Below are 15210 nucleotides of genomic sequence, written 5' to 3' on the forward strand. Positions count from 1 at the left end.
ATAAAATAAAAATAATAATAATAATAATAATAATAATAATATATATATAATATATATATATATATATTATATATATATATATATATATATCATATATATATATATATATATATATATAATATATATATATATATATATTGAGAAAATTGCCTTAAAAGTTGTCCATATGAAGTCCTTAGCAATGCATATTACTAATGAAAAATTAGTAATATGCATTAAATAGGAAATTTACAAAATACCTTCATGGAACATGATCTTACTTAATATCTTAATGATTTCTGGCATAAAAGAAAAATCAGTCATTTTGTCCCATACAATGTATTTTGGATATTGCTACAAATATACCTGTGCTACTTATGACTGGTTTTGTGGTCCAGGATCACAAATGATTTCTGAAGGATCATGTGACACCGAAGACTCAATAATGTAATGGCTGCTATACTCAGTAATGGCTGCTGAAAATTCAACATTGCCATTTTTTTCAGGATCCTATGTTTACGTTAAGTTATTTCGAATAAATGGCAATAAAAAGAATCTATTTATTGCCGTTAAAGTCAAATTACTGGACCTACACCTAGGAGCCTGATAAAAAAAACAAACAAAACAAAAAATGCTAATTTTAGAAGAAAATTTCAAAAGGCACTTAGAGGCTTTTGCATCTGAACTCTTCATGTGTATGTACTGACAGTGATTTGACTCAAGTGAGTGGAAGACATTCATTATGAGAGCTTTGAGACTTTTGAGGCATTTGGGGCAATAAAATTGTAGACGAAGATTAAGAGTTTAATTATAAGAAAGTGTGCAGAAATTCAGTACAGTGCTGGGACTAGCAATGGGAGTGCCAACAGTGAAGCTCACATTTACCTCCTGGATACTGCAGTCAAGCATGAACACCTGCTAGCAACCAACAGCGCAGCGACCTGGCAACCTTCAGCAATTAAATTCCTGCATTCTAAAATTGTCCTATGTTTCTTGATGTGGAGCATAGTGCTAGTCTTGTTTGACCTTGAAGCTGATGAACAAAGTTTTAAATGTACTGTATATTGTGAGTAGATAATGTTAGAACAGATGCTTGGCTGGATTTGTCTGTTTTCACACAAGCTAACAAGGTTAAATTTCAAAACAAGACTCACACAGATCTCAGTGAAGGCGAATTTACTGTGGATATTAATCCAAACTGTTCAAAGGTGAAGATTTAGAAGTTGCCGGCAGATCTGTCATAAAATATTAAAAAGCCAATTTGAGCTCTTAATTAAGATTGTGATTAGGCCTGACAGCGTGTTTACACAAATAATAATGGAAGAGTAATCAATCTTGTTTTTTGACCTGATGACTTTTCTGTGCAACCATACCACCTTAAAGTTTTGTTTTAGTGGCCTAAATATGCCAAATAACATCTCAGAAACAGTGGGGGAACTGCTGTCAGCTGTTGCATGACTCAACCTTTATGATCTCCGATCTGTCTCTGGCTGCATCCCATACAACACATCTAATTTGCTCTCATTCCAAATATGAAACAGGAGAATGAATTGGTTTATGAGATGGAGGTCATCCAGGTCTCTGGAGTTTACTGCTCATGCTCATTGTAAACCACCCCACTACAAATGAATTTCTGCAGTAAGCAGTACAAATATTACATGGTTGATTTCATTCATTAGTTTCAAATTGGCTTACCCAGAACTACCTTCTTTACACTCCCAGAGCTGATGTGAGCTGGTATTAAAAACATGGTACATCCGTTGGCCCGATTTAATACTTCCTTCAACACTTTCAAAGGGGAACTCCAAAGAGTTTAGGCTCGGCAGAGCTCACCGTGTGATTACAGACCTCTGTGCTGGCGGCGCGTGAGAAGATGCTGCTGTTTTCAAGCTGTCATCTAGAGACATGATGGAAATTAGTTCACGGTTTCCGTCCATCATTACCCTGTTCATATACATCCGCATTGCTCACACTTCCTATGCTGTATGGTTTGACCCTTTTGCCTTTTCTCCAATTGAATCTGGAAAATGCATTTGCAGCAGCAGATGGTGCGGAAAATGGGTTTACCCGTGACTCCCAAGCACTAAGTGGAATTTCCTTTTTTTTTTCTTTAACCAGTGAATGTTTTTATTTTTTGTGTGTATGCATTGTGATCATTGTTATTCTTATATTATGTTCTTGTCTATTTGTGTTACAACTCGTCTCATTTTGTCATTGAAAATGATCGCAGAACTCGTGTTTGTATGTGCTGCCTGCCACATTATATTTGATATCTGCCGCCATCCTGCCCTATTGTGCTACACGTTTAATTTGGATAAAGCATCGTCTAAACACTAGTCTAAACGCCAAGTCTCAATAGGAACAGAGACTGCGGAGGGTAAATTGTTATTTCAGCACTGAGGGAGGAGAGAGATTTTTGAGCGGAGAATCAGATCTGCTTAAAAAGAAGAAGAGGAAAAAAGAAAATAATGAAAAAAGAAATTGAGAGAGAATGGAATGGCGAGAGAAAGTTTGGCTTATCTGTCCGCAGCAGCAGGCTTGAGCACACAGCGTAACGGCACGTCACTGTTTGCTCCCGAGACCTGCCGGGGTTTAAGTGATATCAGCTGTCTCTGGGTCAGAGTTCCAACGCTTTTTTTGTGGTCATTTTCCAAATCCCTAAAAAAGCCGGTATTGCCAGATAGAAGCACTGCCAAGAAAGGACCAGTGAACAGATACAGTGGCAAGACAATTTCCTTTCTTGTGGTCTCTGAGTTATTGTGGCATCAACAGATTGTGTGTCAACATTATCTGTGATTGTGTGAACAGAACTGCACTGTGGGTGACTACAATGCAGTCTCTAGAAGAAATTGTTTCCAAGGCTACAGCAAAACTTAAAGTGAAGTGAACACTGGCACCTGGGAATTAAAAGACACAGTCTAACATCAATAATCAGCCCCTGTGTTAGCTCACAATCACAATTAGTGTCACAATCAGTTGCTACGTAGACATCCTGAACCTTCACAATTCAAATGTAAATGTATATTAGGATTAGCAACCCTTATTATAAATACCATAGGATTAACATAAAAAAAGAAACTAAATACTATGATGGTATCAGATGCCAATATCATGGTACTTTCATACCATAGCTATGAAATTCATTTATTTTATTCAAGTTCATTTTAGAAAAAAAAAAATAAATAAATAAAAAAACACCTGTCCAGTAATAGTATCAGATGCCAATATCATGGTACTATGATTTTATTTTATTTTATTTTATTTTATTTTATTTTGCTATCCTATGCTATGGTTTTACATTAGCTGAGTACAAAACAAACAAAAATTTTTTTTTACGTGTATATTACAAATTACTTATTACTAAGTTGAAAGAAATTGATTGCTCGCAATTAGTATAGGTTGGTAAAAATACATCATTTCACAGTTATTCTATGTCTATAGTGCATACATATTTTATTGTAACAATTTCTTTTCAAGTGGGACGAGCCGCCTGAGAACGACAGCGAGGCTATCGATACACACAGTCATTACCACATTCAAAACACTGTACTTGAGAACTGTGCTTTCTTGCACAATGTGATTCCAGCTCTGCAATGAGGCAATTTCAAAAGCAGACAGTTATTCTTCCTCTCGCAGCACGAATAGATTCAGTTCTAAAAGCACACCGTGTCCTGTATATTACTACTCCGGGGTTGGGGGCCCGGCCTGCTGGGTGAAAGTTATAGCAATCATAGCTTATTGAGATGCAGGCGGAAAAAAGAAAGTAATTTGTGTGTTTTCGCGGCCACTGATTCTGCCTCCTGTGTCTTGTTTCTTCCAGGAGAGATCTGTGCATTTAAGATTCATGGGCAGGAGGCCCCGTTTGAAGCTGAGGTGTTGAACAGGACATCTGGTGTAGGGGTGCTGAGGGCCCGGGGTCCCATAGACTGCGAGCAGCAGAAGGAGTACACCTTCATTATCCAGGCCTATGACTGTGGAGCCAGCCCTACTGGAGCTAACTGGAAAAAGAGCCACAAGTAAGTAGAGAGACCTTAGTTTGTTGTAGTGTGGTGTAGTTTATTTCCACTGTTTCAAGTGGAAGTCCACTGGTGGTCTGTGAAGGATCTGCAAATTGATTGACTGATTTTTGTTTCAACTGATAAGAAGCATTAACATTTAATTTTACTAGATTTTAGGAATGTCTTTTCTCACTAAATTGCAACATATCTCACAGTTGTTCATGCAGTTGTTCTTAATTAGTTAATAGTTGGATTATTTTGATTACTTCGCTAAAAGTTGCAGTTCAGTTCATTTCATTAAAAAAAAAAACAGAGCAGTCAAGCTAAATTATGGATTGGTGACTTAAGAATTAAAAAAATATGTGAAGTCAGTGACATTTAGGATGTTATGTGGTCAACAATTTTTGTTCTACTCTTTAAGTGGTAGATCATCTGGAAAATTTTGGTCTAGTGGTTCAAGTATTGTAGGCACTTAGTAAATTGCAATAGAAGTTGCAATTTACAAGCAAGAGGAGCAATCGTCTCTGTGGTGTGGACTGTAAGTTAAGGGACTGGTGTCCTGCTGTGCAAATGATCCATTTGTTTAATTCATCATCTCATTATCGAAGTTAAAAGTAGAATGAAGCTTTGCCACATTTGTGGAAGCTTTTGAGGCAGAAGAGCCATGAGGAAACCAACTTCTGTGCTGACAGCTAACTAGTCTAGTGTTGCATTTGGAGTAATTTTGGGGTTATTAGATTTTACTTTTTATTTATTTTATTAATGTGATATACCAATGTACCTTCAACACTTTAACAAAATTTTGGACCACCTCACACCTTACATTACTGCAAAACTACAACAATTATTATTATTTTTATTTATTTTTTCAATAGTGTACAAATTAGCCTTAAGGCTGGAATACACCACGACTTATATATTTAATCATATTTTTACAATGCATTTTCCCTTGAAAAATGGTTACAGAGGAAAAACCAAACAGGACTACAAGACTTTCAGGTCGTTCTGAACACAACAAACTCACACAGAGACATGTGTTGTTGCTAGAAAGACACATGACAAATAATGTTCAAAATTTGCAGTTTGATGCTGACTTTCAATCAATTGCATTGACTTGTCCAGAATACAGATTGTCAGCAGAATGTGTAGTGTATTCTAAAGCCTTTAGTTTGTTTTATAAAGCATCTTTATATATTATAGGAACAACTCTATAATTTTGCCAGACTGCTGTTTTCTTCCATATTTCATTGAAAGGAATAAAATTGCTCCTTTTTTAAGGTAGTTGTTTGATCTGAACACTTACACTGACTGATTGAAGTGAGGCAGAAACAGAAACACTTCATCCCAAATTATTACTAGCACAATCTGTTATGAGCTGATTAATCAGTTGATTAATTCATTGTTGGTGCTTTTTGTTAATTGTAATTACTTTATTTATGTAGATCTATTTTATTATTATTATTATTATTATTATTATTATTATTATTATTATTTTAATCAGCCAGTAAAGCTCTAGAACAGTTAAAGTTTTAACTATAAAGTTTACTACTGTGTAATGATACCAATATAGCATCCACACCAATGGACGATAACATTCTGTTTATTATGAGCACAAGTTGCGATTATGTCAACTCGTCTGTTTTCAGTTAATAAATAGAACATTGACGCTCACCTCCCATCCAACAAATACTGTAGCAATGAGCTTTGTGCTTTGTTACTTTTTCAAATTCTGTCCATTTTATTACAATATTCAAACAAGAAATGCCATTTTGGTGCTGTTTAGTGTGGAATGACAGACCACTGTAGTGCCTCAGTTCCAAGAGAATTGATACAGAATTAAATTGAATTCGAAATTCGATTCGGGATCAAAATGAATTGCTAGGTTGTGAAGCATAATCAAATCAAATCGTGAAGTTTGTGTCAAAACCCCACCCTAATAGTTATTGTTATAGTTATCATCCTTGGTGTAAACCGTGGTGAAGTTTGTAGCTACCTCTCACCTCAAATCTCAAATCAGAATGAAGTTTAGTGTACCGTCTAGCATTCTTTCACTCTCTTCTCCCCTCGTTTATTTTTCTTTTTTTTCTCTCTCTGTCCCTGGCAGCACTCCAGCACAAGAGTTGGCTACAGACACACATACACACTCATATGCTTGCACACATTTCTACACACTCAGCCCTGGCTTGCCCTACATCGATGACCCATCAATATGTTTACAAAGTTGCCGGAAGCTCCGTACGTGCCCAACAATCTCTCTTACAATAGCAGCTCGCTGCAGCTGGAACTCAGCTCTGATGAAGTGCAGGAGAGAGCCACGCTTCAGGCACCCACTGCTATGAGAGAGAGAGAGAGAGAGAGAGAGAGAGAGAGATGAAGAAGTGCTTTTGATTTCACAGCTTGGCTCGTTCTGATGAATGTCTCTTGACACCGTGATAGTGAGGGGTATGTGTGAACGCGTGCATGCAAGAGAGATCGTCGAGTACAGGATCTCAGCGGGATAATCTTAATGCAGGTCCCATTAACTTAATGTCTCCATTTAGGAAGACGTGTGTCAACACGAGAATTTGTGTTCTTGTCAAAGAAGGTCACAGCTGGTTTAAGTGAATGGCAGACACTGAGCTGGACTTCTTTCAGATTTTATGTTAGCTCTCTGTGTACCAAATTGCAACTTTCTCAGCTCTTTTTCAGGCTAGTTAGCATACAAATGATTTGGGGTTGGAAAGGAGATTAAGATTTAAATAGGCTAGGAATATGACTGCAACCTTAATTTCATGTGTGATGTGATCAATTTCTTGGTATGAAATGTTTTAAATGAAACTGAAGTTTAAAAAAAGATTATGCATGTGTATATATAATTGCATTTGTGTAGTTTGACTAATTAACTAAACCTGCACCTTCAGCCCACGTTTTCAGATATTTTTTTATTTTTGTATATATATATATTTTTTGTTTATTGTTTTTTTTATTATTGTGAATTTTCAGATTCATTCTTAATGAAATGCATTGCTTAGCAATGATTTATTTGCAGACATATTGCAGGCAAAATCTTCATCTGTGTTTGCAACAGTTTAATGTTTGATGAGTAATTTTATTGTGTTGAAACTTCAGGTAGGTAAACCATGCCATCTATTCTGCCTGCTGCACCACACAGTAGTCTTGTTATCAAGTAAACATATTAAAATTCTTAAAATTAGATTCATTTAACCAGGAAATTTTTGCAGCCATATTTGGAGTTGATTGATTGGTGGATGTCTATGATTGTTTTAATCCATTTTACACTTTTTTCTTTGGGAATTTCCCTAAACATAGTACAGACTGTTTTTAATTTCACGTGACATACTATTTGTTTCATCAACTTAAATATTTACAGTCAGTCCGGCCTTGTGTGGTCTCAGTACAGTGCTCAGAGATGAACGTCTTTCTGTCTTCATTAATTTTTCTAACATGTAAAGCTATTCACAGTTCACTCGCACAGTTCAGAGATGTTATAGCTGTGTGTCTCCTCTGTTCTATAAAATTAACATCTCTTCTGTTCCTCAGCCTGATTGGTTGTTCTCTGTCTGTGCCTCTGGTTCTGTTGCAGGGCGGTGGTTCATATCCAGGTGGATGATGTAAATGAGTTCTCCCCAGTGTTCAGGGAGCCATTATATCGTGCCACTGTTACAGAGGGCAAGATCTATGACAGCATACTACAAGTTGAGGCCTGGGATCAGGACTGCTCTCCACAGTACAGCCAGATCTGCAACTATGAGATCGTTACACAGGATACACCTTTTGCTATTGATCGAAATGGTAAGTCTTAGATTCAGACGTGTGAAAGAACACAAATTGTTCATACTTATAAAGTTTGCATTCTGTGTCAAAATCAGTTAAATAAATAACCTTCCAAAGAAATTGAAATAACCTCAAAATTGATTCACCTTTTGCAGAAATTGATTATAACTGTAGACTTCACTAAATATATTTTAGTGAATTTTGTCTTTTTTTGCTTTCGTTTTCTTTCTTTTTGTTATAAAGATAATTTCCTTTGACACATCTTGAGTAAATATTCAGTTAAAGGGTTCATATGACGATGCTAAAAATAACATTTTGTGTATTTGGTGTAATGCAATGTATTTACGTGGTTTAATGTAAAACAACAACAACAACAACAAAAAAATTATTTTCCACATAACGTACATTATTGTTACTCCTCTATGCCCCGCTTTTCTGAAATGCATTGATTTTTACAAAGCTCATCGTTTTGAAATTTTCAGTGTGCTCTGATTGGCCAGCTATCCAGTGTGTTGTGATTGGCTGAATACCTCAAGCGTGTGATGGAAATGTTACACCCCTTACCATATTTGGAAACACACAGTGTCTCCACGACATGGTGGTGGCGGCAACAATACTACAGTGAGAATAAAAGTTATGCCTTCTTTCTTTGCGTAAACATTTGGGCGGTGTTATATAAATCTTCCAAAAAACTGATGTAGATTTGTGGGGGTGTGTTTGAATGAGGCATTTTAGGAAGGCATGGTTGAGTCTTAACTTTTAGAAAGAATATCTCTTTGGGTTTGAGACTTTAATCTTTGCTACTTTGCACAGCTTGTAACACTCCAAAGAGAAAGGAAAACATGAAATCACATCATATGACCCCTTTAAACTAAAACTTAAACTCCTGTTTAAAAAAAAAAGTATGCATTAATATTATAATATTGTTGTTCAATTTCTTTCATTGTTGATCAAACAAATACAGCCTTGATCAGTATAAAAGACTTAACTCATAAAAAGACATAAAACTTTTTTTTTTCTTTTTTTATGACAGTTGATCAAGTTCACCAATCATTAACAGTGGTTATAATTAAAATACATTATTGCTTTATTTTTAGATTTAAAGGAAACTACTTATGGCTTTTAAATATAATGTGTATAATTTATTTATTAAGTAAGGAATAAGAAGTAAAATGTGTTAATTTTTTTTTTTTTTTTTTGTAAGAGTACATGTTTACTCTCAATATTGCTTGTTACGAAATCCCCAAAATATTACTTGAGTAACAATTACTGGTGTACTTTCCACTTCATTTCTGTTGTGGCTGGGCTGTCTTTCTTTCTTCCTGTCTTTCTCACAGTTTTTTTCATTGCACAAAAAAAATATGAAAGTGATAAAGACAAACAAATCATTTTCTCACTTCTGTACTTCACCTGCGATTTCTCTCTTGGGTGAAGATGATTGAATTTGATTTGTTTGCATCATTCACCAGTGCAGAAATTATGTCTTATTTGGTTATTGTTGAACGCATGAGTGAATTAAATGGCTTATTGGCCAGCTGGACGGTCAGAGCTCCAATCTTTGACACTTTCGGGCACGTCCGAGACGACTCTGTGGTGCTGGAGGGAACGGAGCTCACGGATCACATTCGCCACGCTGCCGCAGATCAGACACCCGTCTCTCCGCTGTGGCTGTCTGCCTCCCTCTCATATTCTCTTGTGGGGTGTCAGCTGTCTCAAAGTGCTGCGGTCTCTTTCAGGGGCTCACGTTGAACTCAGAGCTCCTGTCTCATTCACACTTCCTCTTGCCGCTTTGGGCCCTGCCAGCGTCTGCAGTGCTACTGGCATTGACATTGCTTGGTTAGTGCCAGGCGAGAGCTGAGTGATGCATGGGCCCGCCCGAGTGGATTTTGTTCTGAGGGCTTTTGACTTCATCATTTACTGTGGATCAGAGGGCAGAGTGAGTTATTAAATACAACAGGCCCACTGGCACTATGTTCTCTGGTCCAGAGAGAGGAGGAGGAAGAGGAGGGGACGAACGAGAATGAAATCAGGAGAAAGAAGGGAGAAGTACAGAGTGAATGGTAAATAGTTTGAGTATAGAAACATGCACTAATGATTTTAGGTAGGAGGGAGAAAGCTTGGTTTGTGTTGGTGATGGTACCACATGATTCGTTTTGAAACCTGGGGTAATTTCCTAAAGATCTTCTGTGAGATTTCATTGTTTTTCATTGTGCACCCAAAAACTAAATATTCCTAAAGTTGTTTCATTGTTTCAAGCATAGAGACTGTGAATGAAACGAGACACAAAGAGGCAATATTTGAAACAGACATTTTATTTCGTTACCCACTTCTGAATGGAATTCGTTGAGAGAAAAGGAGAGCGACAGATACGAATAGGAAGAGAGACAGAAATAATAAAAACAGAAAAAGAGTGAGAATGTGAGAAATAAAAGGGGGTTTCGATTGAGTTTACACCATCAGTAGCACTAAAACGCTTGAGACCATTAAACATGTGTTCTTTGTTTTTTATGCCCTTTTTCTAAAAGAACAGAAACTCAAATACATGCTGAGGCACATGCATACAGTTTCAATCAGAAGTGTTATGCCTATTCAAACTGAGGCACGCAGCCCCCTAAGATTTTGAATGCAACTTTCAAGAAAGTGTCTATGATAATTATGGTGCGTGATTTATTGTAGATAAAGAAAAGTGTGGAACATTGTGGCAGAACTGACTTGACTAATAATTCCAGTCTATTTGTACATTCTGCATATTATTTGCTTTTAACTGAAAACTCCATTATCAGCCCTCAGGACTTTTTTTTGACCGTGGAACACTAAAGAAGGAATTTTAAAGTATTTTAAAACAGTATTTGCCTATACAAAGAACATTAATAGGGTTCAAAACAATGTTGGACCCCATTAAATTTCACTGTATGGAATAAAGCATTGAGAGATTTTTGTTCCATATAGACAAAAAACCATATAAGTTTATAATGAAATAAAGGTGCGTAAATTATTACATAATTTTTAGTTTTTAACCACTTGTGTCCCTTTAACAGTGGCGTCATGTCCATTCAAAGTGATTATATAAACATGTCGCATGCTGCATTCACACAAGAAAAAAATATGCAAATAAGAACGTTAACCCAGGGTTTAGGCATGTACAGTGTTAAACATCATCTTATGAATACCCAGGATTAATTGTTAGCCCTGGGTAAATTATGAGAAGCATGAAATGCTGCTATCCCAGGGTTTAGAACGACCCAGGATTAATTGTTTCAAATATGAAAAACGACCATTTGTGTCCCTTCATTAAAAGATGCATGATGCCCCGGTTTGAACTTCACATGCAGAAACATAGACAAGTTGAGGGTCTCCCACACTTGCATTCATCATATCACCCTCATTGTCTCATATTCTGTTGTCATACTCCTGTTTTGATCTGTGCTGCATCCATTGATAACTCCCTGGAGGAGAACTGTTCCTTTTAAAAAACCCTGCTCTTAATCATGCTGCCTGACATTAGTTGCTGTAATCAGCTGCAACAACTGAACTGGCTGTCTTACACACACACACACACACACACACACACACACACACACACACACACACACACACACACACACACACACACACACACACACACACACACACACACACAGACACACACACCCCTCCTCCTTCCTTCCACATACCTGTGTTTGTTGAAGTATGGCTTTGAGGGTATTTCAAGCCTTACTTTAGCTTTGTGGCTCCGAGGATTGGTGCAGACTTGGTCTGGGAGCCCAGAGCGACTGACCTCTATTCCTCATTGCTGTCTCCTTGACAGCACGGCTGGTTTCATTGAAATGCAGCCAGCAGGTAAAAATAACCACAGGCCTACGGACTTGTGAGAGCATCAAATCACTAGCTGCTAGTTCAGCCTCATATGAACTCTGTCACCTCAGTGTGCATCCAGATTCATCGCCGTCCACCAAACATCAACCCCAAAGCCGCCTTTAGCAACTGTGGGCACTAAATGCTAAATTACACACATCAGTCCTGTGACAAGAAACACTCATTACCATGTCACAGGACTGATGTGTGTAATTTAGAATTTAGCATTTAGGATCCATGTCATTATATTTATTTATTTTTTAAACTGGAGCTCTGCAAATGTACAGTCTGTGGTTTACTGACTTTTTTCAACCAACAGTGCCAGGTTGGCACTTCTCGAGCTGCTGACCAGGAAGAATACTCATCTCTAAAAAAGCTTTTAGAGCATGGTCTGGCTTTCTGCCAGAGGTTAGAAAGTCAGAATGTACCTTTAGCACTTAAATGATAAAGAATAACTCATACAGCAATGTCAGATCTGTACATCGTGTCTGTGCAGAGGTCCGTGTTAGTAATGATTGATTATGTTATATATGTCTTGATTGAAGGAAAGTGCATCTTTCTTAGTGGAAGCAGAAACAGTCTCCAAGTATATACATGTTGGTTCGTTACTGTACTTCAGCGCTATAGTTTGTGGGTGTCTCTGTTGCTCAGCATGTGAGCTAAAACATAGTGTTTTAATCAAAATCTGATCAAGAGCTTTTCTTACCAATTAGCACTATTAAGCAGCAACTTTTTTCAACATTGATGATACAATGTATACAATAGGATAAATGTTTAGTATGCACCAAATCAGCAAATAAAATTATATCTGAAGGATCATGTGTCACTAATAATGGCTGCTGAAAATTCAGCTTGGTATAAATGGGAATAAGTTACATTTAATATATTTTGAATTGCAATAATATTTCCCAGTATTACTGTTTTGATCAAATAAATGCAGCGTTGGTGAGCGTAAGAGACCATAAAACCATAAAACCATAAAACCATAAAAGTTGGGATGGCTTTGTAGAGAAGGTGGATAATTTTTTTTTTTTTTTTTCACTGACACCAGAAATACAAATCCCATTTGCATTTGAAGAACAGAAGTGGGTTACTGTTGAGCTCTGTGTTCTGAGTAAATTTGTATTCAAAGTACAAAGTCAACATTTGTAGTTTTATTAACCATATGTCCCACCTACATTATTTTATTAGCCATGAATGCAGATAATAAACCACTATAAAGCCTTGTGAAATGCAAAATATAGAAATTAAATGTAATTGTCTTTATACTTATTAGCAGCACTGGAAACAGTCTTGCAGATATAATCTGTAATTGCTGAAACAGGGACACTTACACTGTTGAAATTACTTTTGTGGTTGAAAACATTTGGCCAGAGCCATTGTAAGGATCTTAATTATTGTTTAAAAGCATATGCTGTGGTAGTATCTCAGTCTGGCAGCTGCAACAATTACAAATTGCTCTCTTAAGTTTTACTTTCCTTGTTCCACTTAGCATGTCTTTAATTTTATTGCGCAAATTCTCTCACAACAAGTAATGGGCTTGTTTTTTTCTCTTACATTTATTCTTCTCTCCAGGCAACATCAGGAACACAGAGCGACTGAGCTATGACAAACAGCAGCACTACAAAATCATGGTGACTGCTTACGATTGTGGCCAGAAAAGGGCGATGGAAAGTGTACCGGTTCACATTGATGTCAAACCAGTGTGCAAACCTGGCTGGCAAGGTCAGTGGATACTTCAAATCTGTTACCTCAGCTTTTACTGTTTCAACATTCCTGGCTTCTGGTATTCAAATTAGCTGCTTATTCTGATCAATTTTTACAAGCAGTGTACTATACTGTATGTACAGTATTGCTGTTATTTTGTAATGTAATGTAGATGTTAATTGCAATTATTTTTTCACTGCTTTTGGCTCAGGCAGTTGGCTCAAAAAATCTGTGGGTGTATGAAAAAAAGAGAGATTTGAAATGATCATGCGGCAGTTGACCAACTACCATTGAAATGAATGGGAATGCTTACAGATAGCTTTCTCTAGGTTTTATTGACTTTCTTTAGTTCTTTCAAGGCCATGTCAGCTAATTGCATTTTCATTTTAAATGTTATTTGTGTTGAGGAGTTCCTAGAAAACAGTTCTAGAAGAAATGCCACTGTGAAATACAGAAGTAAATGGATGCAAATTTTCACAGGACGAAAGAGCAAAATATATAGTAATTTCAATTTATATTTATATATATTCAGATAAAAAAAAAAACCTTTCTCTATTCTCTTATCTTCCTCTGATCTTTAAAAGTCCCTGTCGATTCTCAAGTCAGCTTTTTTGACCTAAATCGTTCACCCAAAATGAAAATTCTGTCATCATTTAGTCACTAAAGTCACACGAAGCAGATATTTTGAAAAATGTTTCATCTGTTTTTGCCCAGAGAATAATAGTCAAGGGATTTTAAAACAACTGTATGAAACATATAACAAATACTTATTTATAAATATCTTCTTGATGACAGTGGCAAAAAAAAAAAAAAAAAAAATGTAATTCTCAAATTGACTTGAAGAATTTGACCTGATTGATGTACAATATCTGATTCAGTAGAATATTGTGATAAAATCAGACATCACTACTTGTCATTAACATTCCAAAAAGAATTTAGGTAGATGTCAGGATTTTTGGTTAATAATGACTTAAATTGCAAACTCGAGTTTCTATCTCTGTCTTACATCCACCCTCAGCCTCCATCCACAAAATGGTCAGTATTGTGACTCAGTGGAGTAGTCTGTTCTCAGCGACCTCTGTGATCCCTTGTTCTGTTCTCCTCTCATCTGTGGCATACACTGTTAGTGGTCTTAACTAGACAGATCGATATCCGTGGACTCCCTCTTCCCACAGGGACTGCACAGCAGCTTCAGCCTACAGCTCGTCTGCACACACTCACACTGACCTCCCTGAAAGAGCCCAGTATTCCTTTAATATCTCATGCCTACATGACAAGGCCAACCAATGCATTTTACATAGGCTGTGGTAATGCATTTGTTCTAAACAGTCAGTAGGCAGAGCTTTCAACATCATTAAATTGGAGAAAAAGACGAGGCAGCTTTTTTCACAGTTTACCTTCTTTCACACATCGATTGAGGCGTGGAAAATATCTGCAGATGAATTCAATTCACAGGCTTCAGTTGAGCCATTAAAAAGCGGATGTCAGGGGCTGGAGAGACAGACGCCTAATCACTGTCATCTAAAATTGTGTTTAGAGCGTGAAAAGAGGGGTGTGGGGGAGCCAGGAAGAGTTAGACAAACCCAAGTACTTCTGAGAAGAAACAATGTAGCTAATTCAATCGTAACAAAAGTCAAACTTTGTAAAACATTCAGAGGCTGTTTGAGTATAGTGCACACAATTTCGATAAATCTCAAGACTGTGCATTATAGGTGTATTTTTGTAAAAAAAAAAAAAAACATTGTTCCAAACCTGTGTGTCTTTCTTCTGTGGAATGCAAACAAAGAAATTGTAAAGAAGTTGAACTCTGCTTTTGTAACCAGGGGTTGTCAAATTCCAAAAAGCAACGTTTAATTGATTTAAATATATATTTATTCATTCATACATTTACTTGTCC

General features: G+C 36.7%; 1 protein-coding gene across 1 annotated transcript in view; it reads left to right on the plus strand.

Moving 5' to 3' along the window:
* The window catches only part of clstn2a (calsyntenin 2a), a 236962-nt gene that overhangs the window by 165757 nt on the left and 55995 nt on the right, over positions 1–15210 (plus strand). The window contains exons 3-5 of the mRNA XM_042718714.1: positions 3800–3995; positions 7561–7769; positions 13182–13331. Coding sequence (XP_042574648.1) covers positions 3800–3995; positions 7561–7769; positions 13182–13331 — 555 coding nt within the window. The remainder of the gene's footprint in view (positions 1–3799; positions 3996–7560; positions 7770–13181; positions 13332–15210) is intronic.

The sequence above is a fragment of the Cyprinus carpio genome, chromosome B2, assembly GCF_018340385.1.
Source record: "Cyprinus carpio isolate SPL01 chromosome B2, ASM1834038v1, whole genome shotgun sequence".
Taxonomy (NCBI): domain Eukaryota; kingdom Metazoa; phylum Chordata; class Actinopteri; order Cypriniformes; family Cyprinidae; genus Cyprinus; species Cyprinus carpio.